Source organism: Sceloporus undulatus, chromosome 2 (assembly GCF_019175285.1).
Source record: "Sceloporus undulatus isolate JIND9_A2432 ecotype Alabama chromosome 2, SceUnd_v1.1, whole genome shotgun sequence".
Taxonomy (NCBI): Eukaryota; Metazoa; Chordata; class Lepidosauria; order Squamata; family Phrynosomatidae; genus Sceloporus; species Sceloporus undulatus.
The window spans coordinates 15,691,258-15,716,358 of NC_056523.1; the positions used below are offsets into that span (position 1 = coordinate 15,691,258).

Here is a 25,101-nt window from a genome sequence, read left to right on the forward strand (position 1 = left end):
AAATACAATAGAAATCCTGGGAATTGTAGTTTCTTGTGGCCCCAGAGCTGTTTTTCTGACATAGAGGGCTCACAGAACTACAGTTCCCAGGATTCTCCTAGCACTGAGCCAGGGGCAGTTAAAGCGGTCTCAAACTGGGTTGTTTCTGCAGTGTGGATGCATTGTTTGCATTATGAAAAGGGAGGCGGGGAGGGAGGAGAAGGAGATACAAGGCAGCGCCCCTCTTTGTTGCAACTGTTCCGTCTACAGGAGACATTTATCACGGAATAATAATAATAATAATAATAATAATAATAAATGATTTATCACTAGGAATCCGGGCGGATTACAACAGTAAAAATGCATTAAAAATATATTTCCCCCAGCAATTGTTAACCCTGGCCTATGTTTGCTCCGAATTGGTGCAAAGCCTAATAAGAACAGCTTTAATAATAATAATAATAATAATAATAATAGGATTTATTTATATGCTGCCCAGTCACTGGGAATCCGGGCGGCTTACAACAGAGGGGATAATATAATAGATAATAGTCAATAAAAAAATACTTTTGCGCCATTCTTTATTAATCAACCTACATGTGTGTCTATATATTTATGTATATGTGTATATATGTGTGTGTGTATGTATATATATATATATAGGCTGTCTATATATTTATGTGTATTTGTGTGTGTATATATATATATATATATATATATACACACACAGCCTATACACACACACACACACACACACATATATATATATATATATACATGCATATGTGTGTGTATATATAGATTAGCATGTGTGTGTACATATGTGTATGTGTATATAGCTGTGTATCTGTATATATGTGTGTGTGTGTGTGTAAAATACTATCATCATCATCATCATCATCATCATCATTTCTTGCTCACTTCTCCCTATGGAAGGGAGACAAAACAAAATGGACGCCATCGATTCAAAACACACGATTAGGCATTAACAGAGAGAAGAGTGATGATGGTCACATAACGCGAACGGCGAACAACGACGACGCTGTGACTGCGGCGCCTGAGGGAGGGAGGGAAGGGGCGCGTCACGTGACTTTCTTTTCCAAATCATCATCATCATAACAATGTGCAATAAAATGGCGGCTGCCTCTCTTGTGTAACGCTCCCGTCTTTTGTGTGTGTGTGAAGTGTTTTATAATCCCCTTCCTTCTCTCTGTGTGACACACACTGTGCTTATCATTATTATTAAGGAGGCCTGGTGGAGCTGTGTATGCCCGCTTCCTGCCTCCTTTCAGACGAAGCGCCCTTAAGGCGGGATGGCTCTGGATAGGGAGCGCTTCCAGGTCTGGAAGCAGCACTATAGGGCCCCTGTCTCTTGGTCCTCCTCCTCCTCCTCCTCAGTCAGGGCTCCATTTGGCAGGCTGCCTTTGAGAGGGAAAGAGACAGAGACCTCTGAGGCTGAGGAGGAGGAGGAGGCTGGCCATCCCTACCCCTGGAAGAAGAGAGAGAGATACATATAGATATAGATATACTGTATGTGGTAAGAAGGAGAAGGAGGAGAGCAGCAATGCAGGAACACAGCAGCAGCGACAAAGGAAGAAGAGGGAGGAGGGTTCAGCTTCAGAGAAAATGGCGACTGGGGGAATAAAATGAGGCAGGACGTTTGCACAATAAAAATAGGTCTGTCTGGAAGGAGCTCAGGGCACAGAGGGAAAGGTCTTTGAGGAAAGAAGCAGCTCTTCTGTGTTATTCCTTTAAAATGTAGATCATTTTGGTTTGGGAAGGAGGTTATTTGTCTTGGGAAACAAGGAGAAAGAGTGGGATTGAAAAAATATGAAGCAGGACGTTTGCACAATAAAAAGTATGTCTGTCTGGAAGCAGCTCTGGATATAGCAAAATATCTTTGAGGAAAGAAGCAGCTCTTGTGTATTATTCTTTAAAATAGATATCACTGGTTTGGATTATTTGGTTTTGGGAACGGGAAAGGAGAGAGTGATATCAAAAAATATGAAGCAGGACGTTTGCACAATAAAATATGTCCGTCTGGAAAGAGCGCTGGGCACAAAAATAAAACAGAATTGAGGAAAGAAGCAGCCCTTGTTTCTTATTCTTTTAAAAATGTAATAACTGGGTTGGAGTATTTAGTTTAGGGATGGGAAAAGGGGGGTGCTATGAATAAAAAAGGGGCAGGACGTTTGCACAATAAAAATGTCTGTCTGGAAGGACCTCTGTCCACAAATGGGGAAACATTGAGCAAAAAGGCAAGTGCCATTTCTTATTCTTTGAAAGGGGCTCTCACTCTGGTTTGTATGTTTTGGTTTAGGGATGGGGAAGAAGAGGGTGGTATCTATGGAGGGAAACAATAATGAGGCAGGATGTTTGCACAATAAAAAATGTCAGTCTGGAAGGAGCTCTGGGCACAGAGGAAAACCTCTTTCAGGAAAGAAGCAGCTCTTGATGCTTCTTTTTTCCCCCCCAAAATAAATCACTTGGTTGGATTTTTGGATTTTCTTGGGATGGGAAAGAAGAAGGTGGTGTGGAAAAAAATGTGGCAGGAGGTTTGCAGAGTAAAATATGTCCATCTGGAAGGAGCTCTGTGAACAGGAGGGAAATACTTGAGACAATAAAAAGGCAAGTCCTATTTCTTATTCTTTAAAAAGGACCAACCTGGCTTGGATTGTTTGGTTTGAGGATGGCAAAGGAGAGAGGTATGTATGGGGAAAAATAATGAGGCAGGATGTTTGCACAATATAAAATGGCCGTCTGGAAGCCCCTCTGTGCCCAGAGAGAGAAACATCACTGAGAAAAGAAAAAGGTCCTGTTTCTTATTTGTTTTTTAAAAATCACTTTTTTGGAGGGGGATTTGATCTGGGGATGGGAAAGGAAAGGGACTGTGGGGAAAATAATGAGGCAGGACGTTTGCACAATAAAAATAGCTGTATGGACAAAGGAAAAAAAGCATAATTGAGGAAAGGAGATGCTCTTGTTTATTATCCTTTACAAATATATCACTCTGGCTTGGATTCTTTTGGCTTGGGGAGGGGAAGGAAAAATGATGCAGGACGTTTGCACAATAAAAAAATGTCCATCTGGAGGGAGGTCTGCACAGAAAAAAAAATATCCATGAGAAAATAGGAAGCTCTTTTTGCTTATTTTGTAAAAAAATTACTCTGGGTTGGATTTTTAGTTTGGAAATGGGAAAGGAGAGAGCGCTATGGAAAAATAATGAGGCTGGACGTTTGCACAATAAAAATCTCCGTCTGGAAGGAGCTATGCAAACAGAGAAAACATGGTTCAGGAAAGAAGGAGCTCCTGTTTTTTGTTTTTAATTTGGCTTGGGGATGGGAAGGAGAGGGTACCTCTTCTTTGTTAAAAACATACATGGCTTGGATTTTTAGCTTGGGGATAGGTACTGTGGGGGGAAATGAGGCAGGGTGTTTGCATGGTAAAAGTCTCCATCTGGAAGAATCTCTGCATAGAAAAGCCTATCATTTCTCTTGTTAAAAATATCACTTTGACTCAGATTTTCATCTTGGGATTGGGAAGGAGAGGGGAGCCTTGACAGCCCCCATACGGGTTGCCTTCAGCTGTGAGGCAAAAGCTGCCACCCCCTGCCCAGTTACCAAGGAGAAGGCCTATACAGTATAAAATTGCCAGAGATTGAGAAACTTTGGGATTACACTTCCCAGAATCCACAGCCATTATGGCATTTGGCTGGGGATGGCCTAAGAAAGTTAGGTTTCCCAAATGGTAAGCTGGACCATTGTTGATGAGACTGCAAGGTTGTTTTGGATGTAACTGATGAACCTTTCTTGAGGGCCTTCTGCAGTAAATTTGCTTGTTTTCGGTAAATGAAATGTTTACTTGAGTGTGGTTAAATTGGCTCATCCAGGCAGGACTGTCGAAACCTTGGGAATTCTGCATGCAAATGTATGGGATCTCTCTCTCTCTCTCTTACTTAAATCCACGCACACACAGCCACTGAGTGCCATGAAGATAGGTAAACTTGTACTTTCCAGTTATACTGGAGTACAGTCCCTTAAATGCTTTATAATTAGATGGAGCTTATAGGAGATGTGCGGATTCTTCACTGTGGTTTTTAAATTGTAAGCATTAGCCAAGAGAGCACCAACAGAACACCAGCAAGCAAGTCTGTTGCTTCAGCTGGATATGACAATGGAGGCAGCAAAAATAGACAAGGACGGCCGTTTGGGTTTTATGCTGAGCTCAGTGATAAAACCTGATAAAAGGTGTATGGGGGGATGTTGGTACCAGGTTGTTTCCCACATTCTGAAGTACACTCTGTATCCACAAGGAATTTTTTTTTTAAGTCATTTGATTTAAAAAAAAAGCTGGTTTAAACCACCCAACCCTGGGGGCTATACACCTATCATTTACTCTCCTGAAAACCTGGGAACACTTGTCTGAGACAAGGCACCATCTCTGTAGAATTGAACCGGTACAAACACACTCATGTTGTTGATAATGGTGTGCAAGCGATGTCACAATTAGTGTGGTCCTGACTTTGTCGTCTTTTCAATTGCAGGTCAACACATGTCTCACCCTCCGCTGAAGCTGTTCCAAGAAAGGAAACAACTAGCCACCATTTGAAACTAGAGAAAAAATTAAGGCTGTAGTTCTCATGCTTCAAGGAGAGGTCGCCATGGCATCTGGGGTTCCTGTCAAGGAGCTGAGTCGGGAAGCCACTTGTCTCATTTGCTTAGAGTACTTCAAAGACACGGTCATAATTGAAGCTTGTGGGCACCATTTCTGCAAAGCTTGCCTCACTCGATACAATGGGGAATGCAGTACGAAGGCTACCTGCCCACAGTGCAGTGGAAGAATTCAGCAAAGCAACTTCAAGCTAAGCTGGCAGCTGTCAAATATAAATGTTGTTAAACTTGAGGAGGCAGAGAAAACAGATGGGATGGTTGTGTGCAAAGAGGAGGAGATTCCCATTGCCTTGGGGTATGACAGGCCGAGGGAGTTTCCGGATCTTGGCGAGTTTCCTATGGATGAGACCTCCCAAGAGCTTAAGGTAAGAGCACTGTATATTCCATACAGTTATTCTCACCATATTCTAGTGAGCAATCTTCCTCCAGTCAAGTATTTTCCAAATATACTGGAGTACAGTTCTTCTGAGATACTGAACTGTCAGTACTAATCAAGAAATGTGTGCATGGATGACCTCCTCTGCCCTAGTACCTAGACAATGATAGGCAGGGTGGGTCTATACTGAAAATACTCCGGATTGCTCCTGGAGTATTTCTGGTCGCTGGAGTTGTCCAAATTCTCGCTCCCTCCCCTTAACGTCTGCACCTGATGACTCTGGAGTAGTTTTCCTCGTGTGCTCCCCGCACTGGCGCATGAGTTACTCACTCTGAGATTGAAACACGTGGTCACTAGCTGGGGGGGGGGGAAGAAAGGAAAGGGGGGGGGGGGGGGGGGGGAGGGAAGGGGGGGGGGGGGGGGGGGGGGGGGGGGGGGGGGGGGGGGGGGGGGGGGGGGGGGGGGGGGGGGGGGGGGGGGGGGGGGGAGGGGAATGGGGGGGGGGGGGGGGGGAGGGGGGGGCACCTTGTGGTGACCTCAGAGGAAGTGACTTATTTTATTTGTTGTGGCAGTGGTGCCATGCTGCACAGCAGGATGCTGTGTAAACAACTGCAAAGCTTGCCTCACTCGATATCATTCATTGAAGTTCTGGATTTTTCTGGAAGATCCAAAGCAAAAGGTAAGTTAATTCAAACTGGTTTTAGGGAGGAATGGCCTGGATTTGATGTAGAACTGACCTTCCCTTGTAAGACAGTCCACAATAGAACCAGGGCTTTGGCCCTGCCCTTGAGGACAAGTCATGGCGAGGCCAAGGGGAAACAGGTTTATGGCCGTATAGACATACCTACATGGTGTAGTGGCTTATGCATTGGCCTGTGACTTTGGACACATAGTTTGAATCCCAGCTCAGCTATGGAAACTTGCTGGGTGACCTGGGCAAGTCACACTCCCTCAGACTCAGGATGGCAGGGGCAAACCCCCTCTGAAGATGTAAGATAATGATTGAGTTCTGGCGCAAACCCAGAGCTGAAGAACCAAGAACCAAGGAATGTGCTTTAAACATAGCTAAATGACCAAACAAGATGGGCCGCGCAGGCATGATGTGACGAAGGTATTTGGCAACCGAGGCAAGGAAAGTCTGAAAACTTGGAAGCTGAAGCGGGGTGCCGTCCAGGTGTGACGAACTATGACCGGGAAGAACTTTATCTCCTGAGTTCGCCATATGAGGAACTGACAGGACAATGGAGGACTTTGAACAGAACGGTGTGCTTTGAACACGGATTGATCTGAACAACCTGTCTGTCCTCCCAAAAGAAGAAGTTGAGTAAGGGCTGCAATATTGCAAGACTTCAGCACCAAAAGCCGAGAGAAGAAAAAGTATAAAGACCCTGCTTTCATCTTCATTTGTTGGACCAACCGCGGCAACGGTGTCATCCCAGCCTTCGAGAACAACGATCAGTGTTCGGTGAAAGGAAAGTGTGTGTGAGTATGTGTATGAATGGTGTGAGTGAAAGAGCTCTTGATAATCAATGTTGTGTTTTACTTGTGTGATTCAATAATGTTACATGTATGGTGTTTAACCAAATTTGGTGTCTCAATGTCTTTCTCAGCCTGCTGTGAATGGTCCACGGAGGGAGAGGTTCTCATCACACGCTCTCAGGATAAACAGGTTGCCCTTACAATCTTGGCATAACAAAGAAACTTGCCAAGAGAACCCCATGATAGTTTTGCCTTATGGTTGCCATAATCAGAAAGACGTGTGCACACAACAAAATATCCTGTAGATTCATGAACTTATATACCTACCAAAGGAAACCTATGGGGTATGCCTTAAGGCTGTTGTGTTTTAATGATTAATGTTAATGCATTTTCATCTTCTGTAACCTGTAGTACCATCTTAATTCACTAGATGGAAGACGGCTTTAAGTGGGGAAGAGAACTGCAATCAAGAGTAAGCGTTTTCATTTTGCAATTAGGCAGCTGCGCTTATGCAAGAGATATTAGTGGATGAACAATAGGTAGGTGCTTTCTGCACCGCATTGGGACGTCCCCGCGTACCCATTTAAAAAAGGGGCGTCTCTTATAGACGCCCCTGGGCCTAGTACGGACTCCGTCCGTACAAGATGGCGCCGGCCTTCACATGGCCGGCTCCTCTTTGAGTATCGGACGCTGAGCGTCCGTACGCGTCGCGCGCTTGTGACGTGCGAGCGCGCCCCTGGGCCTCGCTACGTCGCAAACGCGACAGAAAAAGAAGTCCATTTTGGAGCTTCTTTTTCGGTCCGCGCGGGAGTCGGGCCTTGTGAAGGTCCGGCTCCCCCTCACTACTGCGGCGGCGCAGACCGCGCAAAGCGGCGGTCTGTACACCCTCGAGGGTGACTACCTTTGCCTAGTGAAAGAAGAGGACGGGTGGGTGAAGAAGGAAGAGCCCAGATTATTACCTGAAGTGTAAAGCGAAAAAAGACCAGGAAGGGGTGACAGTTTAGGATTAACATAGGTAAGCCCTAAAAAGTTGGTTACTCTCTGTTAGCATGATTGATAGAATATGAAGATACAATGTTGTAATAGCAAAGTACAAAACCACTATAAATATGGACCCTTTAAATTCATAGGCAAAGTATGTTACATGAACAGAAGAAGGGGGTTGCTGTCATATAATTATAGCAACAATGCCTCTAGATTGTTTCTCATTGAAAGCAGTTGAAAAGACTTCTTCCTCTTGCATGTCTTCTAGAACCTGGTATTTGGTACAAAATGAAAGTTTAAGAGATGTCTAAAATATTCTTGCAAGTTCAGCCTAGATATTCAACAGTTTTAAAAACCACCACAACAGTTTAAATGTCTGTTATAAATCAGCATGAATATCTTAAACAAGAGGAGGTGCCCAATGATCTATCAGTTCCCAGAAACAGTGAGTATACAATAAATGGGTACACTGCAACTAATGATCAGCTAAAAGACAGAAACTTGAAGTTACTGATTTCATTGTAGAAATCACCAGAAGTAGTGAATTCTCCAAGACAAAAATCAGAAAGCATTTAGGCTTGATGTTCATAAAGCATCAGTGGGTTAGAAATAGAGGTGAAGGACATTCTGTCAGGTTTGGGAGAATCAGGCCAGGAGAGGTTACTTTTTAAAGCATTGTGACAAGAGTGGCTAGGCAGATCCTAGGGTCAAAACTCGCTACAGAAATAATCCAGTTTGAGACAGCTGTAACTAACTGTCTGGCTCAATGCGATGGAATCCTGGGAACTGTAGATTTGGTGAGACATTTAACCTTCTCTGCAAGAGCTCTAGTGCCACAAAACTACAGTTCCCAGGATTCCGGGCACTGAGCCAGGATAGTTAAGAAGTCTCTAACTGAATTATTTCTGCAGTGTGTTTGGGCCCAAAGAGTTGGAAGAGACTACAGGGTCATCCAGTCCGAACTCATCTGCCATGGAGGAAGACACAATGAAAGCACCCCCAACAGAAGCCATCCAGCCTGTTAAAAACCTCTAAAGAAGGACGCCACCATTCCTCCAGGCAGTGTCTTCCACTTGTTGAAAACCTACTGGCCTGTACTGTCGGCGGATACACACCGCCATTTAGTACATATAGGATACGTATGGTTGGAAGGGGCGTTGCTTCCGCACCCCTAACCCTAGTACGTATCCTATACGTACAAGATGGCGGCGCCCCTTCTACTGGGCGCCGCCATCTTTAGTACTGGACGCACCACACGTCCAGACGTGTCCGGCGCTATGATGTCGCGAGTCGCGCCAGGCGCCTTGCGACTCCATGGTGGCGCCGCAAAAAGAAGCTCGAAAATGGACTCTTTTTTTCTGCTCCTGGCGGGGAGCCGCGCGGTTTGGCTGCTGCGGCTCCTGCGGAGCAACAGCGCGACGGGGGACCGCCCAAAGCGGCGTTGTATCCCGCCACAGACGCCAAGATAAAGCTGCTTCGAGTCTCTTTGGAGTATGCTGTTTTAAATGATGTGCATTCTAAGATCCGAAGCCTGCACCAAAGCGCACTCAGTCTTAGGAATGGAGTGGTGTGGCATGACCTCCGACTCTTAATCCCATGACATTAAAAGCATACTCCAAAGAGCTCGAAGCATTTTATTTTGGCAGTCTGTAACAGCCACTGTCATGAAGTTTTGTTCATGTCTAGTTTTTCTGGAGTTCAAAACAGCTTTCCCTCCCACCCACAACATGATATTCCATTCAATATTAAACACGGTATCATGTCTTCCTTAACCTTCTCTTTCCAGCCTAAACATACCCAGCTCCCTAGCCTCTCCTCATAGGGCATGGTTTCGAGACTTCAGGGCAGCTAATCAAGTCACAGAAGCCAGAAGGGGCCTGTGGAGGATCAGAAAGTAATAAAAGTAGAAGTAGTGTCTGAGGAAATTCAGATAAGAGACAGACCCGATTTATGGGCCTTTTTTGCCACCCTGTCACTGCTAGGGGTTCGCGTCATACCGGCCTCACCCTAGCACGTGACTGGGGGGCGTCAAAATGGGGCACCTGTACATATGGGCGCCGCCATTTTACGTGATGGACGCGTACGTCTGCACTTCCCGCACCTTTGTGATGCTGCACAGTATGCCATTGGCGCCTTGCGGCGTCACAACCGTGCCGCAGAAAGCATCTGCTTTTTGCGTGTTCTTTTTCTGTGCGAGGGAGCTGTGCAGTTTGTCTTCTGTGGCTCCCTCGCACAGCAAACCAGGGCAGCTGGAGACCCACCTTTTGTTGGGGGTCTATATCCTGCCAGAGTTAACGGAGATCCCACAGAGAGAGGTTTAAGTGTGAGATCCTAGCAGGCCCTTAAGAGGAATGTTGTTGTGTGTGGTGGTGATGTGATACAAGACTCGAGAAGGTGTATCTGAAGGGGAACTATTTGTTACATATTGGCTATGAGCTGACACTATATTAACTAAGTATTATTGAGTTGGAAAATAAATACGACACTTATACCGTTATTTGTTTTCATATAAGCACTAAGACAATCTGTGTGCTTATTATTCAGAAGCGGCTACCATTACACTAACCTATTTAGATCTGGAGTAAGCCGTTGGGGTTCTTGAGACCTCTGACACAAAAGTGGGTGTCTGACAAGGTTAAGTAGAAGAAAGTGTTGAGGAAAGGACAGGGGCAGAGCTTTCTTTCAAGGTGAAACTGAGAGCCACTCTAAGAAGGGTCTATCCCTGACTGTCACAGGCATACTTAACTAAGGGCCGGTACACATTGGCGGCGAAATGCCACCCCTATTTGCTGCGCAGTGTTGCTGCAGCAATCAAACCGCAGGGCAAAAATGCGCAGCAAAAAAGAAGCTGCCTAAGAGCGGAAGGGGTGCTGCCATGACACCACTTCCTGCCACGATATCTAGTCACTGTACGGCAGCATTGTCATCATGGCGGCCCCCATGTGGACGGGAGGCTGCCATGATGCCAGTGTCCATACAGACTAAGGTTCCAGAGCGTGCGGTTGCTGTACACTCCTGAACCCTGGAATTGGCACCACCACGCTGCTTCCTGCCCGTGTGTGCCAACTAAATATGTAAAGGGATCTTGTAACACCTTTAATACTAACTGAAAGAAAGACATCGGTAGCATGAGCTTTTGTAGACGTGAGCCTACTTCCTCAGATACATGTAGCCTCATGTCCATGAAAGCTCATGCTACCAACTTCCTTCTTTCATTGAAGTTTCAAAGATGCTACAAGATCTCTTTGCGTACTGATTTTCCAGACTAACATGGCTATGTCTTTGAATTATACTTAATTAAGAGCTGATACAGCATTCTGGTCTATATTTTTATTCTCTGTATGATGTGAACTTTTAGCTATATGTGTTTCGGCGAATCGGACTGAACATGGTGGAAAACGACATTTGGAGGCAAAATTAATTACTTATTTATCGGTTTTATACCTCACCATTTTTCCATCCATTAAACTACCCCTGTGAGGTGTGATTCAACCTTCTTTTGACCTGACATCTGCTCAGTATAATTGCCACATCCATGTTTGTATTATTATCATTGCATTTGATTTCAATACCTCCCCCCTCTTGTTTTAATAGATGATTGAAAATGGAATGGGAGCCACCATAAGCCGCAAGGGCCGTGGAATTTCGTGGCGGCACAAAGAAACCTTGGATCTCCTGGACATTTGGGGGGAGCAGAAAATCCAGGACCAGCTCCGCAGCAGCCACCGAAATATCGATTTCTTCGAGTACATTGCCCAGGAGATGGCAGTTCGAGGTCATCGCCGTACTGCCATAGAATGCCGTTCCAAGACCAAAGTAATGCGACTGGAATATAAACGTGTGATTGATCACAATTCCAGGCCAGGAAGCAATAAAGTGACCTGCCCTTTTTACAAGCAGCTGCACCGCATCCTTCGCGGGGATGCCAGTGTAACACCCAAGCGGGTTTCACGAAGCCTAAATCCCAAACATCAACCAAATCAGGGGGTTATACCAGATCCCCCCACTCTAGAGGAGCACTTCTTACCTGAAGAGCTCAGCATTATTAACATTGGAGAATATTTCAAAGACGAAAGCACTGGAAGGTTACTGGAAAGCACAGGTAAGCATGACTGTGGCTGACTTTGAAGTAATTGTCCTGTTGTGTAATTCTAATAGTTCACTGTAACCGTATTAAGAAAAAATGATTGAGTGGGATTGTTTTTGAGAGCCTAGTTTCATGGGTTTCATGCCATTTATGGAGAAAGTTCCAATAAGTACCAGTGATTTAGACTTGAGTTGATTGACCCATACTCAAGTCCTAGGAAAAGCTTTAGAAGACTTCTCCGGTGTATAGTGGGGACAGGCTGCTGAGTAGACCTCAAACCCCTGTCTCAAGCCCAGACCTCAGGGCATGTTTCTCGGAGGGGGATGGCAAATAGTGATAGCAATAACACTTATATTTTTATATCGTTTTAAGTGCTAAGACTTTCTAATCAGTTTACAATGTGTATGCCAATTGCCCCAACAAGCTGGGTACTCATTTTACTAACCTACAAAAGGATGGAAGGCCAAGTCAACCTTGGAACCCTGGGATTGAACTCACAACATTTTGGCTGCTTTACCAGCATTTAACCACTATGCCACCAGGGTTCCAGATGCATTAGGCAATGGGCTTAAGGCAGGGCTTGAGGTCTACTCAACAGCCTTTCCCTGATGTGCATTGAAGGAGCCTTCTAAAACTTTTCAAAAGCTTTAGAAGGATCTTTATGCCTCAACAACCCCCCCCCCCGCTTTATTTCTGTTAAAGTTGGCTCCCAGATTTGAGACCTAACAAGACTTGTCTTGAAAGTATCTTGTAACGATTTGAGACTTGGAGTAAAAAACTTGAATACATCACTGATAAGAACAGAATTAAATGTTGGTCTTTAACCAGTATTACTGTATATACTTGACTGTAAGTAAAGGACAGGTTTGGGGCCCAGAATTATGGATTTTGATGTGACCTGTGGATAAGTCGATGATAAAACTTCGGAACATGTTAAAAAGGAATGCTAAAAAAATGTTTAAAAAATGAAGCAAGGGAACATTATGAAAAAGAATGTACAAAATTACAACAGGTATAACTGCTTGTGCTTACGCTAAAGGCTGGGTGTTATGAAGAGGGAACGATGGTAAAAGGTAGCTGTGCAATATGGGCAGAGAGACAACCAGTTGTGGGCAGGGCTAAGAAAATGCACACATATCAGAAAGAATGAAAAGGAAAAGCAAAGGAAATTAGCAGTGATTATAGCCTTTAATTTTGAGTTGGTGCTTCTTTTAGGTGTTCCCAGGACAGACCAAGCTCTCACCTTCCATAACTCTACTTAGAGAAGGGGGTGGAACCTTTTTGGTAAGAGTTACAGTACTTATATTGACCCATGGATAAGTCAACCCAGGATTTTTGGGTCAATGTTTGGACTGAAATTTCTAGACTTCTACCAAATAACAATTTTAATTCATTATTGTACAGTAATTAGTGCCAATTCTACCTTGGTATTTGGGTGCAAAATAGAGCTTCAGAACTCCCACTGAAGATTTTTAGCTTACACAAGGGATGATTCAGGCTTTGGGGAGATTGATGGTTGGTATGACAGTTCATTTTAATTTAGGCTGGATGCTTCTGGCTATGTGCTTGATTTTTTCTTCAGAAAATACAAGAGATGGAATTATGTCTGTTAATGGCACTGAGGAGGAAATGGTGGATGCAGGTGATAACAATGTTGTACAGACTGAGGAAGAAGGCAGCAATGGAGTCAGTGGTAAGAGTTCAATCACTAGCTATTGTACTGAAGGGTGAATTGAGGAGGGTCTTGCTTTGCAGTGGATTGTCAAAAAAATCACAACATTCCATGTGCTAATGTTATTGTGATTCTTTAATTTGTTTTACTTTGTTGTGCAATGCATTTTTCTTCTGTAGTGGATGAGCAGCTCAAATTTATGACATTTCTCTTGTTCAAAATGGAATTGTTTGGCCCATTTTAATTTATCCTAAATCTCTTCCTTTGTTTTCCTCTGAATTTTGTCTCAGGAAAAGAGATGGAATCTCAGAGGCCACAAGTAAGCCCTGAGCCTCAGGAACTACCAAACAATGTGGGTATGTATTATGTGTGAATAATTTATCTCACTCTCTGTAACATTATTGATATTCAAGAACAGGACCTTCCTAACTCCTTGAAACAGGACTCAATACAGATAGCTTTGTGCTTCACCTTTTCTACCTCCTGGCCCTTTACCACAGACATGGAATAAAAAAATTAGTAAACAACTTTGGTCCAAAACATACTGCAGAAATAATCCAGTTTGAGACAGCTTTAACTGCCTTGGCTCAGTGCTAGGGAATCCTGGGAATTATGGCACAGAGCTCTCTGACAGAAGGCTAAATGTCTCACCAAAGTACAGTTCCCAGGATTTCCTAGCATTGAGCCACGGCAGTTAAGGTAGTCTCAAAATGGATTATTTCTGCAGTGTGTTTTACATCTCTATTAGTGCAGTAACAAAAATTGAATACTATTGTGAAATTAGATTTTCCTGTTGCAATTTCAGAGTTAAATGTGTGTAGGTGAGCATAACAAGCTGGAAGACATTTTTTTTTTTTTTTGCCTGTTTATGGCCGCAGTACTGCATCAGGAGAACTAGCTACTCCCACTCAGTTGCCTCACTCCATTTTACTCAACTGCAGGCAGCCCCCTGAGCCTGGCCATTTCTTGATTGGTGAAGAGAGGAGCAGCATTCAAACATTTAGCTGTTTGCCTACAGGTGGACACACATAGAATAATAGACCTGGAAGAGAATCTCAAGGGCCACGGTCCAGTCTCCTTCTGTCAAGAATATGAAATCAAAGCATCCCCAACAGATGGCCACCCAGGCTCTGTTTAAAAACCTCCAAAGATGGAGACTCCACCACACTAGAAGGCAGTGTCTTCCACTGTCAAGAAATCCTTTCAAATGTTTAGGTGGAACCTCTTTTCCTATAGTTTGAACCCGTTGTGCCAAGTCCTATTTTCTGGAGATGCAGAAAGTAAATTTGCTCCATCTTCAGTATGATATCCTTTGAAATATTTAAATAGAGCTATCATGTCACCTATTAACCTTCTCTTTTCCAGGCTAAACATATCCAACTCTTTAAGCTTCTTCTCATAGGGCATTGTTTCTCCTCATAGACCTTTCACCATTTTGATTGCCCTCCTCTGGGCACAACGGGGACAGGGAGAGGCATTTGCAGAAACATCCAGGAGTCCACTGGAGATCCCTGCAGATGATGCCATTACTCTGTCCAGTTGTAGAGAAATAGCTGGACGCTTTTCTGTTTCTTCAGCTCTCCACTGATCATGAAATAACTTGAATTGGAGCTAAGAAAAAAAGATGAGGTGGGAGGGCGGTTAGTTGTGCAATTGGTAAAGAATTTCATCCTCTGCAGCAGCCAAATAACAGTGAGTTGCTGTGGCTTAAGTGCAAGTTATGCCATCATAATTAACCAACAGAATGCCAGCCTATGTGCCTTGCATCAAGAGTTCATGGGGCCTTTGAAGTTGAAAGACTTCATGAACTTCTTCGCCAGGTTTCAGAAGGCAGGACCTCCCCTCTCACACCCACTTTTTCTCCACACCCAAATTGATTTACAAGGAGAGTGTGGTTGGTCAAGTTTGCTAGGTTTTGGCCCCTCCAGAGTTGCTTTAGGTCTGGGATGGGATCTTTCTTTTCACAAGTGGAAGTGAATAGAAGAAGGATGTTGGAATGAGGGGCTGTACCAGGGAGGCAGGGACTGCACTTTGACCACTCCTGCCCTATGTAATTGTTTTTATTTTGCAGAACCTCCTGCCACCAGTTCAAAGCCAACACCACCTCCTCCGGCCCGGCTATCTTTGTTGAGGAACAAGAAGAAGCGGGAAAGGGCCGAGAACATGTTTAATCTCTTTCTGGAGCAAGCCAGAGAAGACTCCACCAAAGAGCAAGAGGAGATGGTGCGTGACAGAGTGATGTTGGCAAGATTTTTGAGGGCCTTTGAACAAGATGCTGCAGATAGCAGAGAGGAGAGGAGACAGTGCTTGGAGGCTCTGCGTGCAAACTGTGAAGTCCTGCAAGGCATCGTCAGTGGCTTGAACAAGCTGACCGATGCTATTGCCAGCCAACAACTGGCTGGCCCGGGAAACCAGTCGGCATCTCGGCACCCACTGCTTTCTGCCACGCATAAGGAGAATTTGCCGCTCAGTCCCACTCTGGTAGTACGGAGTAGTTTGCCGCAAGAAGCATTGCCATCCCACCCTACCAGTTCTACCAGTACTGTACCAAAAAGTGTCCCCCGTAAGCCTCCACCTGTGACTCATGTTCCGCCTCGTGTTATGTGTAATCTTGGGTAACAGATGGGAGGGAAAACGTCTCCTTTGTACTCTTTTAAAAAGTACTGAAATGTAGGCTGGGATAAGAAGCTGAAGAAAAGGAAAGACTTTTGACAGCTGAGTTTTAATATAGCAGGGGCCTGGGATCATAAGAGAACTACTTCTAGGAGTGGTAGCCTTTGCAAAGAAACAGTTCTGAAGCATAAGCGTGCCCATGGTGCTAGGACACAAATCCCATTTCACTTAAAATTGTCTCCTCTCTTTGCATGCACTGACTATCAATGATTCTCAGTAGATCCTTCTCTGTTGCTATTGTTGCAGTAAAGAGGACCAACATAATAAGGGATGATAGTTCTGAAGGTGGAAGACAAAATGTGTTGTCCTCCTGAGTGATGCTGGAATTTGCCTCCCATCACCCTAAGCAAACACAGTGATGAGAAATAATGGAAGCTGCAGTCCAGCATCCAGAAGTAAACAAGTTAACCTAATTCCTGTTCTAAATGCCCCCTCACACTCCCAGAAGCAGCTCCCATGATGATCACCGGTCATTCTCCCCTGTGCACTGTATGTAAGTGACTGATTATGTATCTCATACACACATACATACTATGTTTGACAAAGGTATACAAATTGCAAGAAAGACAATTCCCACTAAAATTCCTCATGGTAATAGCTACTTGCCAGTGGAATGAGCTACCTCAGGAAGTGGTTAACTATCCTTCATGGGGTGTTTCCATGCTGGTTAGGAAGGCATCTGTTAAATGCTTTAGCTATGAATTTCCTGAGCTGGAAGAACTTTGGGCCTGATGGCCCTTTGGTGTCCTTGGCAACCAGTGATATCATTTAACTGGTTCACAACTGGTTGTTAAAATTGTTAGAAGACTCCAAGGCTTAGAGAAGTTTAAAAGGGGAGCCAAGTGAAGTAGAGGAAGAGGAAGAGATAAGTGGATACAGGGGATACAGAGAGGTTAGAGCATAAGAGGGAGGGAAAGACAATTCTCTGGAGACATGGAGAAGACCTAGGGATGGGGACTGTTTTTTAATTATTTTGAATGGCACTGCTGCTTACAGCTCTACAATTCCAGGCTTCTATGGAAGTGGGTAGGATTTAGCCTTCTAAATGTTGGGTCCATTAGGACTATTTTCACAACTATGGTTGTGATATCCTTCTGGAAGCTTTTCCATAAAGAGAATTAAAATTGAGAATTTGCAGGGCTGTTGTGGTACTCCACCTAATGTTGGACCCACAGTTCCCATCTTTCCTGTCTATTGGTCATGTTAGCTTAAGCAGATGGGAACAGGAATCCACCCACATTGGGGAGGGGGATGGTGGTTACAGGTTCCCCACCCTGCCATGTAGTGTTCTTCCTTAAAAATTGTGGCTTCATGAATGGAGGTACCAAAAAAGGATGATTTTTCCAGAAAAGACCAATTGCATCTGTAGCATATAGTAAGGTTTTGTGGACCACGTAAGGGTCCACAGCAAAAAGAGTAGAGCATAGGTGGGCAACATGTATGTGGCTATTGGACATACACTTGGACCACCATTATTGTTTCATTCCTTGCCGCTGGCAGCATAACAGTAATGAAGCTTTTCTTGTCTTGTTCTGCCAAAGATATATGCCATGACTGGCTTTCACCAACCTGGTACTCTGGCTGCGTTGGACTACAGTCATCAATCATCCCCGGTGTGGGTGATAGGAATTGCTGTCTTAACAGATTTAGAGTGAGCTGTGTGGTAGACGACTATTAATTTGTGGCAGTGGGCCAACTTCATAATGAAGGTGATCTTCAAATTGAGGTGTCCCCTTTCCAGTAAGGTTTCATGAGCCACTTCTGCATAGAATAAGGAATCACCTGCACATAAGTGATGGTTGTCATGTGAGTGCCAGGAAAAAAGCACCTACTTCCATGAATTGACCCTGGCCAGAAGTAACTTTCATGTCAGTAAATAAGCAAATGTAATCAGTTATCTGTTGAAGCAGGATGGAGTAAACATTCTGGCAAGCCTGCCCACTAAAGAACACTTAATAAGATGTGTACTATCCACAACTTAACACTGTGCATCTGATGAACTGCACCTAGGGCCAAAACAGATGGCCCAGTAAAGCAAGTTCTGGGCAGCGTGGTGTTTAGACACTGAATGCCCCCAAGACATCTTGAAGCTGCCCAGCTGTTTAGATGTGGGTGGCTTCAAGATGCTCTGGTGGCATGGCGTTTATACACTGCATGCTGCCAGAGTGCCTTGCAGCTGGCTTCAAGATGTTGCGGGGCGGTAAAAGCTGGCTTTTTGCCAGCTGAGAAAGGAGCAGATCTTTGCCACTCCTTTTTTGGACAGTTTCAAAGCGGATTGGGGCTGTGATGTGTGCTTGCTGTGGCCCCAATCCGGCTTTGGTGGTGAGTTGAAGCCACCCCTTTGGAGTGGTTTGTTTCACCCCTTAGTCTATGAAGGCTTATTCTACCAACTTCTTTCTCAGTCTCAAAGGTGCTACAAGATCTATTTGAACAACGGCTCAGTAAGGAAACCATGGTTGAGAGCAGAGAGAAGAGAATTAGTTAATAGTAACTTAGGGAATACCATGGTTGTGTCCCCAGGTGAAAGGCATTTCATAGGTAAATATGCAAGATTGAACTGGCTTTCCCAATTAAATCTGATGCTAGGAACTACTTTTCAAAATTCACAGTAAGTGCTACAATGGCAGACAGAGGGTTATTGTTTTGTAACCAAAAATTGCAACATTTTTCTTTATATTTTAATTTTGAAACCTACTTTTTGATAGTGATCCAAGTGAAATATCCAGTGTACATGTAGATGGAAAGCAACAAAGCCCAGATCTAGCTTTATCTCTCAACTCCAAACATGGGGCTTTGTGGTAATGTTGCAGATGAGGATGACACTGTAGAGTTATAGCTAAACATTGCCGTAGTATAAGGTGTTCAGACCTGATAGTTCTGTGTCTCTGAAGTCAGAGGATCTTCACAGTTTTGAACAAGATGTCTCTTTGTCTGAACTTGTCATTCTTTTGGAGTATGACATATTCCTAGAAATAATTATAGGAGCGTAAGACCCATCAGCAGTCTGGTATTATGGCTGTGTGGCTGGTAAGAGTATATAGCACTTAAGACGTTAACACCAAGCATCTAAATAACTGAAACGGAGCATTTGGAACATTGTGGGAGGACCAAGAGTTTGTCCTAGTTTAGTGCACTAGTGCTCTGAAAACTAGTTTGAGGGAATCGATTCTGTATTAGTAATAACAACTCTAGATACTAAAACAACCATGTATTACTTATTTGTTGATCCTGCCTACTTTTTCTCTCATTTCTCTTTGGTTGACGTTTAGATTGTAGGAGGCAGAGACCTGTACACTTCATATTCTGTAATGTGCCACACGCCCTGATGGCGTGATGATAATATTAAATAAATACTGCAAATGAACATACATCAGAATTCTGTTGATCCCGTTGTGATCTCTGTGGGCACGGCTGCATCCATAGGGTGCCCATTGTTCATTTCTCCAACTCTGCTTATCTGGACACACTCACCCGAGCCAACAGTTGCAATAGGGCTGCTGTAAGAGGGCCTCAAGCTGCCTGCTTGGGTGAGGATGTGAGCCAAGGTGAGAAGGTGGCTCAAGAGATGGGTGGTGAGATTGAGCAAAAGGGGCAACATGGGATAGTGGAAGAAGGTGGGAATGAAGAGGTTGTGGGGGTAAAAGGAAAAAAATATCTGGTTGGTTGTGTGCCTTCAAGCTGTTTCTGACTTAGCGCAACCCTAGGAGGCAAATCTGTCATGGGGTTTTCTTGACAAGATTTGTCTAGAGGTTTGCCATGGCCTTTCCCTGAAGCTGAGAGCATGTAAGATGCCCAAGATCACCCAACAGTTTTCAGGGCTGAGCTGGGAATTGAACCCTGTTCTCCAGAGTCATAGTCCAATGCTCAAACCACTACGCCAAGTTGAGGCACTGGGAAAAACAGGGAACGTAAAAACGGGAAAAACAGGAAACTGAAAAAAAGGCCAGGGGGGAAAAAAAACAAAGTTTGGAGATACTGGATTGTCAGAATGAAAACAGGGCTGCTGTTCCTTTAATGATTGTGTAGAAGTGGGGAATGCCATCATGTGTTGCTTTTACACTAAAGGGCCCACAGTTTGTATAATTTGGGCCTCCAAGTACCCCTTTCAAAGTAGTATCACAAAGGTCCCCTAAGAGTGTTAAGTGTATTTTCTCAGAAAGTAAGTACAAAGAGAGACTATCATTTTATGACTCCGTGGTTCCCACAACAACCATTTTGTGACTGCATCCACATTCAACCTTCTGTGACTACTGAATATACTCAGTACTTGGGCTGTGGGGGCGTTTTTTTGGGAGGGTGATGGTGGTGGATAAAGTATAGTCTTTGGTGTTTTTTAAAATGTGAAAATGGGGGTGAAATGTGAAAATGCTGATACCTATTTCTTTGCCCCAGTGGTCCTGGTTTGACTTCATATGTGTGGCAACTTGGGCTGGCTATTAGAAAGACAGGTATATACTGAATGTCATTCTGCAAGTGTCTCCTTCTCTAAAGCTGCATGCAGTGGATGTTTCTTTGAGGGGAGTATTTCAAAAATGAGAAGCCATGAATAGAAAAAGATACTGTCGTTATATAGACTAGGTAACACTGATCCTAATTCTGTAGGGAAGTTGAAGCTGAAGCAACAAGTTTCTTGTTACTGTTGTCTTAGGCCACTTTCACCTTACACAAAGGTCTGTGATGCCACTGTTCACTGCCATAGCTACATCCCCTGGAATCCTGGGATTTGTAGTTTGGTGAGGCAGTAGGACGTTGGTTCCCAAACTTTTGGGTCTCCAGATATTTTGTACTTCAACACCCAGAATTCCTGACTGTTGATCAATCTGGCTAAGGCTCTGGCAGCTGAAGTCCAAATCACCTGGAGGACCAAAGTTTGGGAACTGCCGCAGTAGGGCTTTTTGGGCAAAGAATTCTAAATATCTCATAAAATTACAAATCCCAAGACTCCATAGGATGGAGCCATAGTAGTTAGGGTTGCCAGGTTGGATCTGGGACAGGGTTTGTGTAACTTTGTTCCTGGACAGATTGTGGACTAGGACAAGGTACCATACGGTTCCATCAAGCCAAACAAAGGTAGCTGCTCTTTCTTAACCTGTCGGGTCAAACTTTCATCCCTTACAACATGACTGTAGCCTCCTCAGTGGAGAATGGTGGGGAAGGGGCACAGAGGAGCTCTTTTTCTTCTAATGGTTGCATGAGTTTGATGGAATCAAATGCCACAAACACATGGGCTTTATTAATGTCTAGTATGACTTAACTGGAAAGTTACACGTTTAAGATAGCAATATTTTGAACTGACAGATCCCAGTTTAATGTCAATGAAGTCTGTAAACTAGGGAAGCCCTAAAAGAACAGGGGAAGTGCCTGGTGTGGTATTTTAAATCAAAGTGCGGATAGGAAAATGTCTGAAAAAGAAAAGAATTAATAAAGTTAGAATATTAAAGAAATACATCAGGGTTATTGTGTGTACCTCTGGTGATTGCTTTGGCAACAGCAACATTGTGGTATGTTATACCACACAGCTGCTGCCACACTGCAGAAATAAAACTGTTTGATACCATTTCATGGCTCAGTGCTAGTTTGATTTGTAGTTTGGTGGAAGAAAGGTAGTGTTGTTTAGTGGTTTCAGTGTTGGATTATGATTCTTGAGACCACATTTTGATTCCCCACTTAACCATGGAAACCCTCTGGTTGACCTTGGGCAAATCAAGTCTCTCAGCCTTAAGAGAAGGCAATGATAAACTTCTTCTGAACAAATATTTCCTAGGAAACCCCATGATTGCCTAAGTCAGAAATGACTTGGAAGGCGCACAACATATATGCATGGGGCACCAGAGCACTCTTGACAGGGAAGGCTAAATATCTCACAACACCACAAATCCCAGAATTCCATAGCTTTGAGTCATGGCAGTTATAGTGTAAAGTTTGACATGGCAGTCTCAAACTGCATTAATTCTGCAGTGTAGATGCAGCCATAGAGGACTGTGATTCATTCTCAACCCCTGCAGCATCACTCACCTCACTGCCTGATCTTTCACATAAAGGATACAAGACCGAATTGGAATGTGAGACTCCTGTAGTATTTAAATAGTTAATGATCAGCAATTTGGTCAGCATTCTGAAGTTCATACAGAAAACCTGGATGCCTCACCACAGCAGCTGGTGCCTAAGGGGACTGGTAGGTTGGAGGGTCTGGTCACCTGAAGCGGTGTTAACTGCAGTATATACTTGACTAGAATCTTATATATAAATTGAGGGCCAAAATCATGGATTTTGATATGACCCATGGATAAGTTGAGGGCAAAACCTAGGCTCTAAAAGATGAAGCAAACAAAGGATCTAAACTTGCAGCAATTTCCAAACTTTGTTCCAGGTGTTTTGGACTTCAGTTCCCAGAAGCCCTAGACAGCTTTGACAGCAGTCAGAAACTGGGAGCTGAAATCCAAAACATGGAAGACCGAAGTTTGGGAAACACTGAAAGGAAAGCAATGCCAAAGAACATAAAAAATTACAGCAGGCATAACTGTGTTCATACTAAAGGCAGGTTGGATGAGAGAGTAGAGGGGGATCAGTGCTTCCAGGACAGACTTTGCTTTTCACTGCAGGATGGTTCCTTTTTTAATAAAGGTGAAAGTACATACTTAAATTGACCTGTGGATAAGTCGACTCTTGGGGTCCATTTTATGACTAACATTTCTAAACTTATACATGAGTGTATACAGCACATATAGTTTGTGAAGGTACATCCTTTATAAGGTCCAAGTACATCTTGCATTCAAGAGTTAGGTAGGCGGTGCCTCATCTGCCTAAACAGTAGAATCTCTCCTGGCCATATTCGTCATGTTTAGATGGACCCATGCAACGCAACTGGGTGCACTTTAATATAATTGTATTGGAGTTGAAAAATAGCTCTGTTCCTACACCAGACCTTTAGTGGGTGACTTCCAAGTTTTCATCCCTGCTGACTCCAGAGGATTGTGTTGCATTAAGTTCCCAAGTACAGTCAGCTTTCCCTATCCATGGATATTTTTATCCTCAGATTGAATCATCCATGGATTAAAAATATTTCTGAAATATATAAATTCCAAAAAACAAACCCTGTTTTTGCCATTTTATATAAAGGAAACTATTCTACTGTGCCACTTATTTTAATGAGACTTGAGCATCCATGGATTTTGGTATCCACGGGGGGTTCTGGTACCAAACCACAGCAGATACCAAGGGCCCACTGTATCTTTAAAAACCTAATATTCCTTATTATCCTTGATATTTATCTTATGTTCAGACTCCTTTTTATCTCTTTCACAAACTGGTCCAACTGTCAACCTTAACAGACATATTCCAAAGTTCTATCTCTTCCTCTCCCATTCAGAAGAAAAAGAATATTCAGAGAAATGGACACAGACACCTTACAGATGTCAGAAAGATTATTTTCTTCCATCAAAGCCTGTGTACAATGTGAAATTTCCAAGGGGCTCTCTTCCATGTCCCACACAATTTCTATCTGACTCGGGGAGGTACGTTCTTTCCCCTTTGGTGGGTTTACTGGCCAGATTCGGGCAAAGCTTGTGGAGCAAATAAAAAACGTGGAGCCTCCTCTTGACCCACCCACCATCCAGCCTCTTTCCTCTTTCTCTTTCTGTCCTGTGGCGAACGTGACTCTGGATCCAGACACGGCACATCCCAACCTCATGCTGTCTGATGATCTCAAGAGGGTGAGATGGGGAAGCAGGAAGCAGGACTTGTTCGATAACCCTGAGAGATTTGACTGGGAGCCCTTTGTGCTGGGCCATGAACGATTCTCTTCCGGAAGACATTGGTGGGTGGTGGAGGTGGAGGAGATGGAAAGTGGACCATCGGCAATGGAGACCACGCAAGAGTCGGTCAGGAGGAAGATTGAGACGGGCTTAAATCCAGAAGAAGGAAGGGACAGGGAGACAGAAGAGAAGATGGCTGCAAAGTGGGCAATGTGGGCAGTGGGAGTTGCCAGAGAGTCTGTCGTAAGGAAAGGAAAAGTCAACCTTAATCCGAATGGGGGAATTTGGGCTCTGGGGAAGGCCCCGCTGGACTCTCTGAGGACCCCACTCTCCTCTTATCAGGTCACGGCTTTCACTTCCCCAGAGAGGACCCCTGTGGGCCTGAGACATGAGATCCAGAAGATCCAGGTATCCCTGGACTATGAAAAAGGCCATGTGGAATTTTTTGATGCTGACACGAATGACTCCATTGCCACTTTCTCTCCAGCCTCCTTCTCCGGGGAGAGGATCCGTCCCTTTTTCTGGGTGTATTGGGGCGTGAGGTTGAGTTGTTGAACCTGAAAAAAGTCTTGGTGACTGTCTCTTCCTTCCACCATCATGAGAAAGAAAAAGGATCTGTTATGTAAGCAGCTTCCCCAAACTTGGCACCCTTCATGCTGCTGGACTATCATCTCCTCCCCAAAGCAGGAGGACTGTATTGTGTGGGGATAGTGAGAACTAAAATCCAATATATCTGGAGGGTACACAGTTGAAGAAAACAAGTTTTTAGCTTCATGAGAGGCAACATCCAAACTGTGATTTCTGAACTAGGCTATCAGACCCTGCAAAGAAGAAACGTGACAGAAAATAATAAATATGGAATCTTAAATAAACAGGTCCCAAGGTTTCTGTTCATTTCAGTACATTTCATTTTTGAAAAGATCTTAATGTTGGGCCACTTACAGATAAATCGGTGTGCGATCTGAATCAATGGATCAATTCAACAGCGGAGCATGGTTCCCACTACATTTGCTCCGGTCGCATTCCCCCCCCTCCAAAATAACCCACTTGTGGTTCTCATTCACCAAGGGTCTTGTGCCTCTAACCCTAGCGATTATGGAGGGACAAGCGTACTGTACATTAATGTGTGAATGAAAATATGCACACTAAATAAAACAAACATCTTTATTCATATACTATGTCAATTGGCGGTTTGTGCAATGTCTGTGTGTAGATGTAAAGAGGGGTCCTAAGAATAAAAGGTTCTGAGGTATCAGTGATGTAGATGATGCACCCTATGTTCCTTTCTCATCTTTAATAAACGTTTTAAGAGTTATAGTGCTATGATGCATTAGTGAAATGGCACCTTTGCACTATGGCTATCCTTGCTGAACTGGACAAATACTTGAACAAAACTTAAGAAATTATATGCTCTATTACTGGTTCCC

General features: G+C 43.9%; 2 protein-coding genes across 3 annotated transcripts; both read left to right on the forward strand.

Annotated features, from left to right (window-relative positions):
• The first annotated feature begins 1,353 nt into the window (after positions 1-1,353).
• LOC121921067 lies at positions 1,354-19,288 on the forward strand. 2 transcript variants are annotated; one of them, XM_042448545.1, is made up of 6 exons: positions 1,354-2,237; positions 4,517-5,014; positions 11,083-11,590; positions 13,158-13,268; positions 13,538-13,603; positions 15,319-19,288. In XM_042448545.1, the coding sequence occupies exons 2-6, from the start codon at positions 4,619-4,621 to the stop codon at positions 15,864-15,866; spliced, it is 1,629 nt and encodes a 542-aa protein (XP_042304479.1). In that variant the 5' UTR covers positions 1,354-2,237; positions 4,517-4,618; the 3' UTR covers positions 15,867-19,288. The 2 variants fall into 2 exon arrangements, with proteins under 2 accessions (XP_042304479.1, XP_042304480.1); XM_042448546.1 differs by having other exon boundaries at positions 4,523-5,014.
• Positions 19,289-23,311: 4,023 nt separating this feature from the next.
• LOC121921076 (tripartite motif-containing protein 26-like) lies at positions 23,312-24,521 on the forward strand. The gene has a single exon (XM_042448567.1). It carries the CDS (start codon positions 23,609-23,611, stop codon positions 24,227-24,229), a length of 621 nt encoding a protein of 206 aa, XP_042304501.1. The 5' UTR covers positions 23,312-23,608; the 3' UTR covers positions 24,230-24,521.
• Positions 24,522-25,101: the final 580 nt, after the last annotated feature.